Source organism: Acanthisitta chloris, unplaced genomic scaffold, assembly GCF_000695815.1.
Source record: "Acanthisitta chloris isolate BGI_N310 unplaced genomic scaffold, ASM69581v1 scaffold858, whole genome shotgun sequence".
Lineage (NCBI taxonomy): Eukaryota > Metazoa > Chordata > Aves > Passeriformes > Acanthisittidae > Acanthisitta > Acanthisitta chloris.
In genome coordinates this window covers 7422-19848 of record NW_008688456.1, presented here as the reverse complement: position 1 = coordinate 19848, position 12427 = coordinate 7422, and the positions used below count along the sequence as shown (strand labels likewise).

Here is a 12427-nt window from a genome sequence, read left to right as displayed (position 1 = left end):
ATCTCTCCAGATTCCAGGAGGTGCCTGTGTGGGAGAGCTCTGTGCTGGCAGCAGAAGGGGCTGGAGTCAAATTCCCAGGACTTGCTGTGCCATTGGGAGCTGGAACAGCCTGACAGCTCTGTCCTGGTGCTGCTGAGCACACAGAGACACACAGGCAGGAGCTGGAGCTCACCTTTGCAGCCACAACGGGGAGAGAACCTCCAGTATTGTACCCATTTGCATCCAAACCGGCCCAGTCTCTGCTCTCTGCCTCTTCTTCATGGATTCATAGTCTGCTCAGGGGTTGGGATGGAGCTTAGAGATCATCCAGTGCCAACCCCCTGCCCTGGGCAAGGACACCCCCCACCAGAGCAGGTTGCTCAAGGATTTAGCCAACATGGAATGAACATTGCCAGAGTTGGAGCAACCACAACCTCCCTGGGACATTCACAGCCTCCTTGGGGCAACCACAACCTCCTTGGGGCATCCAAAGCCTCTTTGAGGCAACCACAACCTCCTTGGCACATCCACAGCCTCTTTGGGGCAACCACAACCTCCTTGTAGATGAACCAATGGACTAGGCAGAGCTTGGTCAGTCCATCCATGTCCATCCAAACTAAACCTCTCCTGGTGCAACTTGAGGTCATTTGTAGATGGACCTGGCAGAGCTTGGTGGGTCCATCTCTGTCCATCCATCCTCAAATGCATGAGATCAAGCAGGTCCATGATGACCTTTCTCTTTCCTTTCAGGTGCCTACCTGGTCCCATACCTTGTCCTGCTCATCATCATTGGGCTCCCCTTGTTCTTCCTGGAGTTGGCAGTGGGACAGCGAATCCGTCGGGGCAGCATTGGGGTCTGGAACTACATCTGCCCTCGCCTGGGAGGGATTGGCTATGCCAGTTGTCTTGTGAGTGCACCCAGAAGTCCTCTCAGACCTCCACTTCAAGGGCTGTGGGATGACTTTGCAAGCTGCAGAGCTTGGGGTGACCTGGGCTCCCCTTGTTCTTCCTGGAGTTGGCAGTGGGACAGCGAATCCGTCGGGGCAGCATTGGGGTCTGGAACTACATCTGCCCTCGCCTGGGAGGGATTGGCTATGCCAGTTGTCTTGTGAGTGCACCCAGAAGTCCTCTCAGACCTCCACTTCAAGGGCTGTGGGATGACTTTGCAAGCTGCAGAGCTTGGGGTGACCTGGAAACCTCATGGTTGGAGAGTAGAGCTTGGGGTGACCTGGAAACCTCATGAGGAGGTTGGAGAGTTCAAGGTTGGGTTTTCCAGCTCCACTCATGTGTTGGTTTGATGTTGGGTCCATCCACCAGGTCTCTGCCCAGTGGGAAGGGCACTGGGGACAGTGTCACTGCCCTGGGACTTGTCCTCACAACCATGTCCTCACTCCTTCCTCCCCTCCAGGTGTGTTTCTTTGTTGGCCTCTATTACAATGTCATCATTGGTTGGAGCATCTTCTACTTCTTCAAGTCTTTCCAGTATCCTCTTCCCTGGAGTGAGTGTCCCATCGTGAAGAATGGCTCAGTGGCTGGTAAGGGACAACCACTGGGGTCAGGGAGGGAGACATTCTCAGGGGAAGGGGCTGGAGGACACTGGGGACACCCAACACCACCACCTTCAACAGCTTGGGGACACCAGAGCTTGAGGTGTCTTCTGGAGCACTTGATCCTCTCTAGTCCAACAGCCTTGACCACATGGAGATCATCCCCTTGGGTTGGATGAGTGTCTTCCATGCCTTGTGTCCTCATTGATGGGATTTGATGCCAGGTTGGGACTCCACAGTGTGGATCTTCAGGAGCTGAGCCAGGACCATGGAGTGAGAGCCAAGCGAGCTCTCCTGGCTCATGTGGAGGTTGGAGAGGTCAAGGTTGTGTTCTCCAGCTCCACTCAAACCTCATGTAGAGGTTGGAGAGGTCACGGTTGGGTTTTTCAGCTCCACTCAAACCTCATGTGGAGGTTGGAGAGGTCAAGGTTGTGTTCTCCAGCTCCACTCAAACCTCATGTAGAGGTTGGAGAGGTCAAGGTTGGGTTTTTCAGCTCCACTCATAGGCTGGTTTGGTGTTGGGTCCATCCTCTGGTCCCTGCAGCACCACCAGATCTCTCAAACCTCAGGTGGATGTTGGAGAGGTCAAGGTGCAGGACTGATGGAGCTAATGGTGTTTAATATCATCTCAGCATCTCTTTGGGACACTCTGGGAGGTTTTATAGCTAATGCAAATGTCTCTCCCTCTACTGAACATCTGAGTTTCTCCTGGCATTGGGTTTATGTCTTCGTCTCTTCTTCTTCCTGCTAAAAATGAGTCCCATCAACTCCTGTCCTGGTTTCCAGAGGTTCCTGGACAGCTCCAGTGGGTCTTTGACACTAGATGAACCCCAAGAGACACTTGGTGACTCTCCTACCTCTACTTCATTGCAGTTGTGGAGACAGAGTGTGAGAGGAGCTCAGCCACCACCTACTTCTGGTACCGAGAGACCTTGGACATCTCCAACTCCATCTCAGAGAGTGGAGGCCTCAACTGGAAGATGACTGTGTGTCTGCTGGTGGCCTGGAGCCTTGTTGGCTTGGCCATGATCAAAGGCATCCAGTCCTCAGGGAAGGTGAGTGATGGTGGCCAACTGAGCCTGGTTGGGTTCTGTCCCTCAGGCAAGAACCTCCTGCTTGGACCATGTTGTCCTGCCCTGGTCTGGGGTGTCTGTAGGGTGATGTGTCCTCTGGGATGCTTCACAGTTGGGGTCATCTCTGGGGGGATAAGATCAAAAGAGGGTGAAGGGAAGAAGTTTAGCTCTGACACCTCCAGCCAAGGCCCAAGATCAAAAGAGGGTGAAGGGAAGAATTTTTGTCCAACTGACACCTCCAGTCATGGTCCAAGACCAGAAGAGGGTGAGGGGAAGAGGTTTAACCCAACTGACACCTCCAGTCATGGCCCAAGATCAAAAAGAGGGTAAAGGGAAGAGGTTTAGCCCAACTGACACCTCCAGCCAAGGCCCAAGGAACCTCCTGCCTGGACCATGTTCTCCTGCCCTGGTGTGGGGTTCCTGTGGAGTGATGTGTCCTCTGGGATGCTCCACAGTTGGGGTCATCTCTGGGGGGATCCAGAATAAGATCAAAAGAGGGTGAAGGGAAGAGGTTTAGCCCAACTGACACTTGACATGGTCCAAGGCTCAACCACATCAGGGTAACTGAGGCCACCTGAGCTTCATCCAAGGTGGGGATTGACCCTGTGTCCATGTTTGTCCTTCTTGCAGGTGATGTACTTCAGCTCCCTCTTCCCCTACCTGGTGCTGGTTTGCTTCCTGGTGCGAGGTCTTCTGCTGCGTGGGGCAGTGGATGGGATCATGCACATGTTCACACCCAAGGTGAGAGTCTCCAAGCACAGAAGACCCTGAGAAGGTTCTCCTGGTCTTATTTTTCCCTTCCCACCACAAAATTCAGAGGATCAACCCTTAACAACCTTGGAGGTCCTGATAGATCAGGATGTGGAGCAGCTCCATAAATCCAAGGTGTGGCCAAGACCTTCCCAATCCAGAGGACCAACCCTGAAGCTCCAGGTGTTCTGGAAGCAGGAGATCAGAGGAGGATGGAGACCCATCACAAGGTTCTCCTCTACCCACCTTGGGGACAGGGCTGCTGGGTGTCCACTGGGAAGCTGTGGAGCTTTGTACTGGGAGATGGAGCATCCAGCTTGGGCTCTGGGGCACCTAGAGGTATGGTCAGACCCCAGAATGGTTTGGATTGGAAAGGACCTTAAAGATCACCTTGTTTCAACCTGATCCTGGTGGATGATAGAACCCCAGAATGGTTTGGGTTGGAAGGAACCTTATAGATCATCTCATTCCCACCTGGTCCTGGTGGATCATAGGAACCCCAGAATGGTTTGATGTGGAAAGGACCTTAAAGATCTCGTTCCAACCCAATCTAGTCCCAACCCATGGTTGCTCCAAAACCAGCTCAGCTTGTAGGACAGAAGCTCTGAGATGAATTTTGGAGCCATTAAACCACCTAATGATTTCTTCTCTCTTCCTTCCAAGCTGGATAAGATGTTGGACCCTCAGGTGTGGCGAGAAGCAGCCACACAAGTCTTCTTTGCCCTGGGCTTGGGCTTTGGGGGAGTCATTGCCTTCTCCAGCTACAACAAGCAGGACAACAACTGCCACTTTGATGCCACCCTGGTCTCCTTCATCAACTTCTTCACGTCTGTCCTGGCCACCCTGGTGGTGTTTGCTGTGTTGGGCTTCAAGGCCAACATCATGAATGAGAAATGTGTGGTGGAGTAAGAGTTGGTTTGATTCTCTTTGGGGTGGGAAGGTCTTTGCTGCTTGTGGTGGGTCTGGAGGTGGTAGAGGGAGTGTTTTGGAGTTGGGTGATCTTGGGGTTTGGTGGACACAAGGTCAAGACCTGGATGTCCAGAGATGTCCCCAATGAAGGACATTCAGCTCCTCAAGCCTAAAGTCCAGTCCCAAACTGGACTCCAGTCTGCAAACTGAGGGTAACCCAACATGTCTCAGGTGCTTCACATCACCTGAGATGTTCTTCTCCCCCATAGGAATGCGGAGAAGATCTTGGGCTACCTGAACACCAACGTGCTGAGCCATGACCTCATCCCACCCCACGTGAACTTTTCCCACCTCACTGCCAAAGACTACCAGGAGATGTACAAGGTGATCATGACAGTGAAGGAAGGACACTTCAAGGAGCTGGGCTTGGACGCCTGTCTGCTGGAGGATGAACTCAACAAGGTACCTAGTGGGTCTCCTAGGAGGACCAGGAGGTCACCTAACCCCATTTCTCTCCCTGTGTCAATTCTGGCCACATCAGGCTGGAAAAGCTACTTCAGAGACTCTCCAGGGATGAGGAATCCACATCTCTGTGGTCTTCTCACAGTGTCCTTCGTGGGGTGGGGGAAGGTCCATGCATAGCAACTCTACCTGGGTCAGCACCACTTCCAGGCTGGGCTTGGGTTGCTTGAGGGGAGACCTGAGGGGAGACCTGAGGGGAGACCTGAGGCACTCAGGGGTTTCAAGGCTCTTCTTGACATGTTTCTTTGTTTCTTCTTCTTTCTCTTCTCTTTCTCTTCTTCCTTCTCTTCTTTCTCTTCTTCTTTTCTTTCTCTTCTTCCTTTCTCCTTCCTTTCTTCTTTCTCTTCTTCTTTCCCTTCTTCATTCTCTTCTTTCCCTTCTTCATTCTCTTCTTTCTCTCCTTTCTCTTCTTTCTCTTCTTTCTCTCCTTTCTCTGTTTCTTTTCTTCTCTGTTCTTTCTCTTATTTTCTTTCTCTTCTTCCTTTCTCCTTCCTTTCTTCTTCTTTCCCTTCTTTCCCTTCTTTCTCTGCTTTCTCTTCTTCCTCTTCTTCCTTTCTCCTTCCTTTCTTCTTTATCTTCTTTCTCTTTCCTTCTCTCTCTTCTTTTCTTCTTTCTCTTCTCCTTTCTCTTCTTTTCTTATTCTTTCTTTTCTCTTCTTTCTCCTTTTATTCTTTCTCTTCTTTTCTTCTTCCTTTATTCTTTATCTTCTTTTCTTCTTCCTTTCTTCTTTCTCCTTTTCTCCTTCTTTCTATATATTTTCTTCTCTCTCTTCTTCTGTTTCTCTTCTTTCTCTTCTCTTATCTTTTCTTATTCTTTCTCTTCTCTTCTTTCTCCTACTTTTCTTCTTCCTTTCTTCTTCTCTCTTCTTTTCTCCTTCTTTTCTTTACTTTCCTTCTTTTTTCTCTTCTTTCTCTTCTTCTTTCTCTTCTTCCTTTCTTCTTTCTTCCTCCCTTCTCCTCTCCTCTCCTCTCCTCTCCTTCTCTTCTCTTCTCTTCTCTTCTCTTCTCTTCTCTTCTCTTCTCTTCTCTTCTCTTCTCTTCTCTTCTCTTCTCTTCTCTTCTCTTCTCTCCTCTCCTCTCCCCTCCTCTCCTCTCCTTTTTCTTCTTTCCTTCTTCTCCTCTCCCCTCCAAAGTCAGTGCAAGGAACTGGCCTGGCCTTCATTGCCTTCACTGAAGCCATGACCCATTTCCCAGCCTCACCCTTCTGGTCTGTCATGTTCTTCCTGATGCTGATCAACCTGGGCCTGGGCAGCATGATAGGAACCATGTCAGGCATCACCACCCCCATCATCGACACCTTCAAGGTGCGCAAGGAAGTGTTCACAGGTGAGGTCCTTTCTCCTGCAACCTCCTGGGGAATGGGTGGAGGGTCCCCCAGCCCTGAGGAGAACAAGGTGGACACGGTGGATGTCTACTGGGACCTTCTCATGAAGGGAATGGACCTCGTGGAGGTGTTGGTGGCCCTCAAATTGTTCTGCTGACCATCTCTGTTTGCTCCTCACAGTTGGTTGCTGCATCTTTGCCTTCGTGGTGGGACTGATCTTTGTGCAGCGCTCGGGGAACTACTTTGTCACCATGTTTGATGATTACTCAGCCACTTTGCCACTCACTGTCGTGGTCATCCTGGAGAACATCGCTGTGGCCTGGATTTATGGCACTAAGAAGTAAGGCTGGGACTCCTGGCTAAAAACACCTCTGGTCATAATGTCATAGTGTGGTCAGTGGTTGGGATGGAGCTTAGAGATCATGCAGCCCCAACCCCCTGCCCTGGGCAGGGACACCTCCCACCAGAGCAGGTTGCTCAAGGCTTTAGCCACCTGGAATGAACATTGCCAAGGCTTGAGCATCCACAACCTCTCTGGGGCAACCACAACCTCCTTGGGGCAACCACAACATCCTTGGGGCAACCACAACCTGCTTTGGGCATCCACAACCTCCTTGGGGCATCCCCAACCTCTTTGAGGCAACCACAACCTCCTTGGGTCATCCTCAGCCTCCTTGGGCAACTAAAACCTCCCTGGGGCAACCACAGTCTCCTTGGGGCAACCACAACCTCCTTGGAGTATCCACAGCCTCCCTGGACAACCTGTGCCAGTGTCTCACCACCCTCACAGGGAAATCTTCTTCTTAATATCTAATCTAACTTTCCCCTTTCAATTTCTCCCCATTCCTCCTTGTCCTGTCCCTGCAGTTCCTACCCAAGAGTCCTCTGCAGCTTCCCTGGAGACCCTTCAGCTCCTGGCAGGTTGCTCTGAGGTCTCCACACAACCTTCTCTTCTCCAGGCTTTTCCATATGGCTTTTTCTCCAGGAGCTCATGCCCCAGGGACCTTATAGACTCAAGAGCTCAGGTCACCTCAATCCTCCTGCCCTGCCCTAGGTGTAACCCAACCACAGGGGCAGGTCCTTCTTGTGGGAATCTCCTGCTGGTTGTGATGCTCTTTAACCCATGATTACCATTGGTTCTGAGGTTCCCATGTCCTTCTGGAAGGAGATGTTGTTCCCCCAAGTCCCTCTTAGAGTTGGCCAGAGCAAAGGAAGTTGTGGCTAGTGCTCATGTGACCTTTGCTTTAGTAGTTATCCACAAGTCCTACAGGCTTGAGGGACACTGAGATGTTCACCTGGATCCACTGGGTTCTTTTTCAGGCTTACCTTGAGTAGAATTTACACCAGGGAGGGAGTTGGAGGGAGTTTCTCATGCAAAGGTTGGGAATGACATGATTCCACCTCTTTTCTTGGCAGATTCATGCAGGAGCTGACAGAAATGTTGGGTTTCAGGCCCTACCAGTTCTATTACTACACCTGGAAGTACGTGTCCCCCATCTGCATGGCTGTGCTGATGACTGCCAGCATCATCCAGTTGGGAGTCAGCCCTCCAGGGTACAGTGCTTGGATCAGAGAGGAGGTAAGCACAGCTCCTGGTCCATCTCCACCCCAACTCCAGTCTGAGCAGGCTGCAGACCATCCTTTCCATCCCTGGCTCACATCCTGCCTTGCTCCTCCTCTGAAAGCAATCAGGGTTGTCCATGGTGCCCAGATGTCTCCATGGGATGGAGTTTGAGTGTGGACCATGGTTGGCTTCCATACCTACGTTCTGTGCCCAGGACCATGTCCTTCCCTTTGGTTTGAACCCACCTTCACGTGGTGTCCCTGAGGAGAAATCTGGCAGAGGCAGCAGGGACTGTGGAGCACTTAGATGTTGTACGTGGTGTGTGTCCACCACCTTTGCTGTCCCAGCCCCTGATCACTAATATCTGTCTCTCCCAAGCTGCTGAGAAGTTCCTTCTCTACTCAGGACCATGTCCTTCCCCTTGGTTTGAACCCACCTATGCCATGTGTTGTCCCTGAGGATGAAGAATGGCAGGAGGTGGTAGGGACCATGTAGAATTTAGGAGATGTTGTACCTGGTGTGTGTCCATCCCCTTTGCTGCCACAGCCCCTTGTCACTAATATCTGTTTCTTCCAGGCTGCTGAGAAGTTCCTCTTCTACCCAACATGGGCCATGGCCATCCTCATCTCTCTGATCATCTTGGCCTCCCTCCCTCTGCCCTTGGTCTTCATCCTCAGGCAGTTCCACCTGGTGTCGGACGGCTCCAACGCCCTCTCTGTCACCTACAAGAAGGGTAGGATGATGAAGGACATCTCCAACTTGGAAGACAACGATGAGACACGTTTCATCCTGAGCAAAGTGCCCAGTGAGACGCCGTCCCCCATGCCCACGCACCGTTCCTACCTGGGGCCTGGGGGCAACTCCCCCATGGAGATGAGCAGTGCTCCCAACGGACGTTACGGGAGTGGTTACCTCTTGGCCAGCACTCCTGAGTCTGAACTGTGATGGTTGCCTGTCCCACCACCCCCACCAGGAGAGGAGCTCCCTGGGGAGTGGGTCCTGCCTCTCCAGGCAACAGGAAAATTCATCACTAAGGAAGCTGAAGAAGAAATCCCTCTACAAAGTCCTTACCCAATGCAGCCATTTCCAAGATGACATGGGATTGAAGGGATTGGCAGGAGGGGCAGGACTCCTCCAACAACCCTGGGCTGGAAGGACCTTCCCTGGGCTCACCAGAGATGCTGCAATATCTTTCCAAGAGTTGTTGTCACACTCAACGGCTCAAACCTGAAGCAAAGAATCTCTTTTCGAAGCAGCTGATGGTTGGAACAAGGACCTGGTGGCAGGTGGAAAGCCAAGCAAGGCTCCCTCCTGTCCCCCAGAGCTCTTCCCTCCCTGTCTCTTGTCCTTTAGCTGGGAGGAGTCATGGCCTTATTCCAACGAGCACAATTAACCCTTGATGTTCAGAGCACAAGAAGGTGCTGTTGTTGTCACCATCATCGTTGTTGTTGTTGTATCTCCTGTAGGTTTTTCTAGCTGTGGACACACCTAAATAATCCCCAGGTTTGGACCAGGGAGCTTCTTGGGGCTGGCTGAGATGCTGGGTGGTGGATCCCTGGAAGCTGTTTGGGTGCCACCAGCATGGGGACAGTGGTTGGGGGTTGTTTGGAGACCTGGAGATGGCCTGAAGGGCTTGGCACACTCCATGGGTTGGTAGTTACCATGCTGAGTGGCAGAAGGAGCTGTGGAGTGAGGCTGGTTTGGATGTGTGAGTGTGTGTAGGGTCTTGGTGGGCTCAGCATGATGGGGAGAATCAGGAGAACTCTCCTGGGATCACTCCTGACACATGGAATGCTCTACTGAACCAAAATCCTTAGTGTGGGGATGATCTCCTCTTGCTCCTCTCTGTAGATGTCCCAGAGGGACAAGCAGAGAAGCTGTGGGACATCCAGTCCTACCACAGTCCTGGTCTAGCTCTCAGGAAACCACCCCTGACCTCCCTCCCTTGCACCCCCAGCCCAGGAGAGCTGGGCAGGGATTCCCTCTGGATGTGCCTCCTCATTTCTCCTTGTGTCCCCTCTGAGCTGGGGCTTGGTGTTGCCTCCTGCAACTCCTCCAAAGCTTCTCCACAGGAGCTTTGGGTGGGACTGACCAGGTTTTGGGGACCACAGGTGTCTGTGGAGCAGCAGCTGTTGGGAGTCAGTGCCAGGTCCCTCTAGCTCTTGATGCAGCCTGGAGAGACCTTGTTGAAGTCCAGGGGTCTCTGTGGTTCCCATCCATGTGTTTTGGGGTCAGATGGATGTGACCTTGTGTTGGTTCTTCCCAGGTTGGGTTGGAAAGGGTTGGATGTCCTAGCTCTGTGGAGCAGCAGCTGTTGGGAGTCAGTGCCTGGGGAGACCTTGTTGGAGCTCTTGTTGGAGTCCAGGGACCTCTTCATGCCCATCCATGTGTTTTGAGATCAGATTGATGTGACCTTGTGTTGGTTGTCCCCAAGTTGGGTTGGATTTCCCAGCTCTGGGTGTCTCCAGGTGGAGAATCCTACACATAGCCAAGCACTTCTGCCAAGGGCACCAGGATAACTTGGCACCTTTCCCCATGGGACATGGGAAGAGCAGATTATTTGCATCCTCTATCCCTCTAAGCACCTTTCTGTGGCCTCCAAACCCTTGGGAGCATCTCATCCTTGGTCCTGCTGAGCTCAAGTCATGCCCAAAGGTATCTCAGGTCAATTTGAAGGCCAAGTTTGGTGTTCTGGCCCAGAGAACTTTCCTCCTCCACTGTCCTGTCAATGGCTTTGCTTCCACCTTGATTCTCCTTCCAGGTGAAGAAGGCAGAAAGTACCTGGTCCATTCACCACATCCCTAACTTCTCAGCAACCCTGGGACCAGGAGGTTCTCCACAGTGACCTCCTATGGCTTCTGATCCTTTATTCCATCCTTCTCCATGGGCTTGGCTGGAGACCTGGACAATTAGCTCAAGCTCTTCATTAACCATTTCTCCAGGAGAAGAATAGTGGTGTGGACAGAACCAAAGCAGCTGAGTGATGGCTCTGAGAGGCACCAGATCCATGTGGTCAGGACCAGCCAAGCTCCTCCTTCCCCATCCCCTCCCATGTCTTTTTCATTCCCCTCCCCATGGAGAAGGACATAGAAATGTCCACATTGCTTTGACTTTTAGAAGGAGAAGCCCAAACTTGGTGGCATTTCCCCATTGTTAGGCAACATGTTCCCTCCTATCCCTTACTGGGTCCATCTTCATCTGACCACCAAAAGAGGATGACCCAAATCATTGCCCAACATCACCTTCCTGAACTTAGGAGATATTGTACCTGCTGTGTGTCCACCACCTTTGCTGTCACAGCCGCTGGACACTGATATCTGTCTCTTCCAAGCTGCTGAGAAGTTCCTTTTCTACCCAACGTGGGCCATGGCCATCCTCATCTCTGATCATCTTGGCTTCCCTCCCTCTGCTCCTGGGCTTCATCTTCTGCCTTCCCTCTGCTCCTAGGCTTCATCTGCTGCCTGTCCTCTGCCCCCTCTGTCCCTGGTCTTCATCCTCAGACAGTTCCACTTGGTCTAAGTTCATGTCCATCCTCAGTTCCACCTCACCTGATGCCCCTGAGCCTGGGGACTGGATTCCCACCATAGCTCCCATGGAGTTACTGGAGCAGGACACCTCCCACAGCTCATCTGCTCCCCTGGTGTGATGCTCCTTGAGCACTGGGGGGAAAGATCCAGCCCTTTGTCTCTCTCCCATCCCATCCATCCCTGGAGGGAAGGATCCAGCCTGGTGTCTCTTCCCCATCCCATTGACCCTGGGAGGAAGGATCCAGTCCTGTCTCTTTCCCATCCCATTGACCATGAGGGGAAGGAACCAGCCCTGTGTCTCTTCCATCCCTGGGGGGAAGGATCTAGCTCCATGCCTCTCCCACCCATGGGGGGAAGGATCCAGCCCTGTGTCTCTCCTACCCATGGGGAGAAGGATCCAGTCCTGTGTCTCTTCCATCCCTGGGGAGAAAAATCCATCTCCAAGACTCTCCCACTCATGGGGAGAAGGATCCAACTCCATGACTCTCCCACCCATGGGGGGAAGGATCCAGTCCTGTGTCTCTCCCACCCATGGGGGCAAGGATCCAGCTCCATGACTCTCCCACCCATGGGGAGAAGGATCCAACCCTGTGTCTCTCCCACCCATGGGGAGAAGGTTCAAGTTGCATGACTCTCCCACCCATGGGGGGAAGGATCCAGCTCCATGATTCTCCCATCCATGGGGGAAGGATCCAGTCCTGTGTCTCTTCCATCCCTGGGGAGAAAGATCCATCTCCATGACTCTTCCATCCCTGGGGGGAAGGATCCATCTCCAAGACTCTCCCAACTATGGAGAGAAGGATCCAACTCCATGACTCCCACCCATGGGGGAAAGGATCCATCCTTTTCTCTCTCCCACCCATGGGGGGAAGGATCCAGTCCCGTCTCTCTCCCACTCATGGGGGAAAGGATCCATCCTTGTCTCTCTCCCACCCATGAGGGGAAGGATCCAGTCCTGTCTCTCTCCCACCCATGGGGGGAAGGATCCAGCTCCAAGACTCTCCCACCCATGGAGAGAAGGATCCATCCTTGTCTCTCTCCCATCCCTGGATGGAAGGCTCCATCCTTATCTCTCTCCCACCCCATTCCCAATCCAGATGTGGAGGTATTCCCTTCCCTCCCTTCTTCTTGCAGCATCCCCAAGAGGCAAAAATCCCTAAGAAAGCAACAAGAAGAGAGAAAAACTCTATTATATATATACATATCTATATCAAATCTCTCCGGGGAGAGGCG

At 52.3% G+C, this 12427-nt stretch overlaps 1 protein-coding gene across 1 annotated transcript; it reads left to right on the top strand.

The window, feature by feature from the left end:
* Window positions 1-729: 729 nt before the first annotated feature.
* SLC6A17 (solute carrier family 6 (neutral amino acid transporter), member 17) lies at window positions 730-8612 on the top strand (the record flags this gene model as incomplete). Its single annotated transcript, XM_009081003.1, has 10 exons — window positions 730-887; window positions 1388-1514; window positions 2400-2581; window positions 3230-3340; window positions 4013-4254; window positions 4528-4720; window positions 5913-6105; window positions 6284-6443; window positions 7520-7682; window positions 8244-8612. Coding segments are annotated over 10 exons (1898 nt in total), but the record flags the coding sequence as incomplete, so codon positions are not given.
* Between the last annotated feature and the right edge of the window lie 3815 nt (window positions 8613-12427).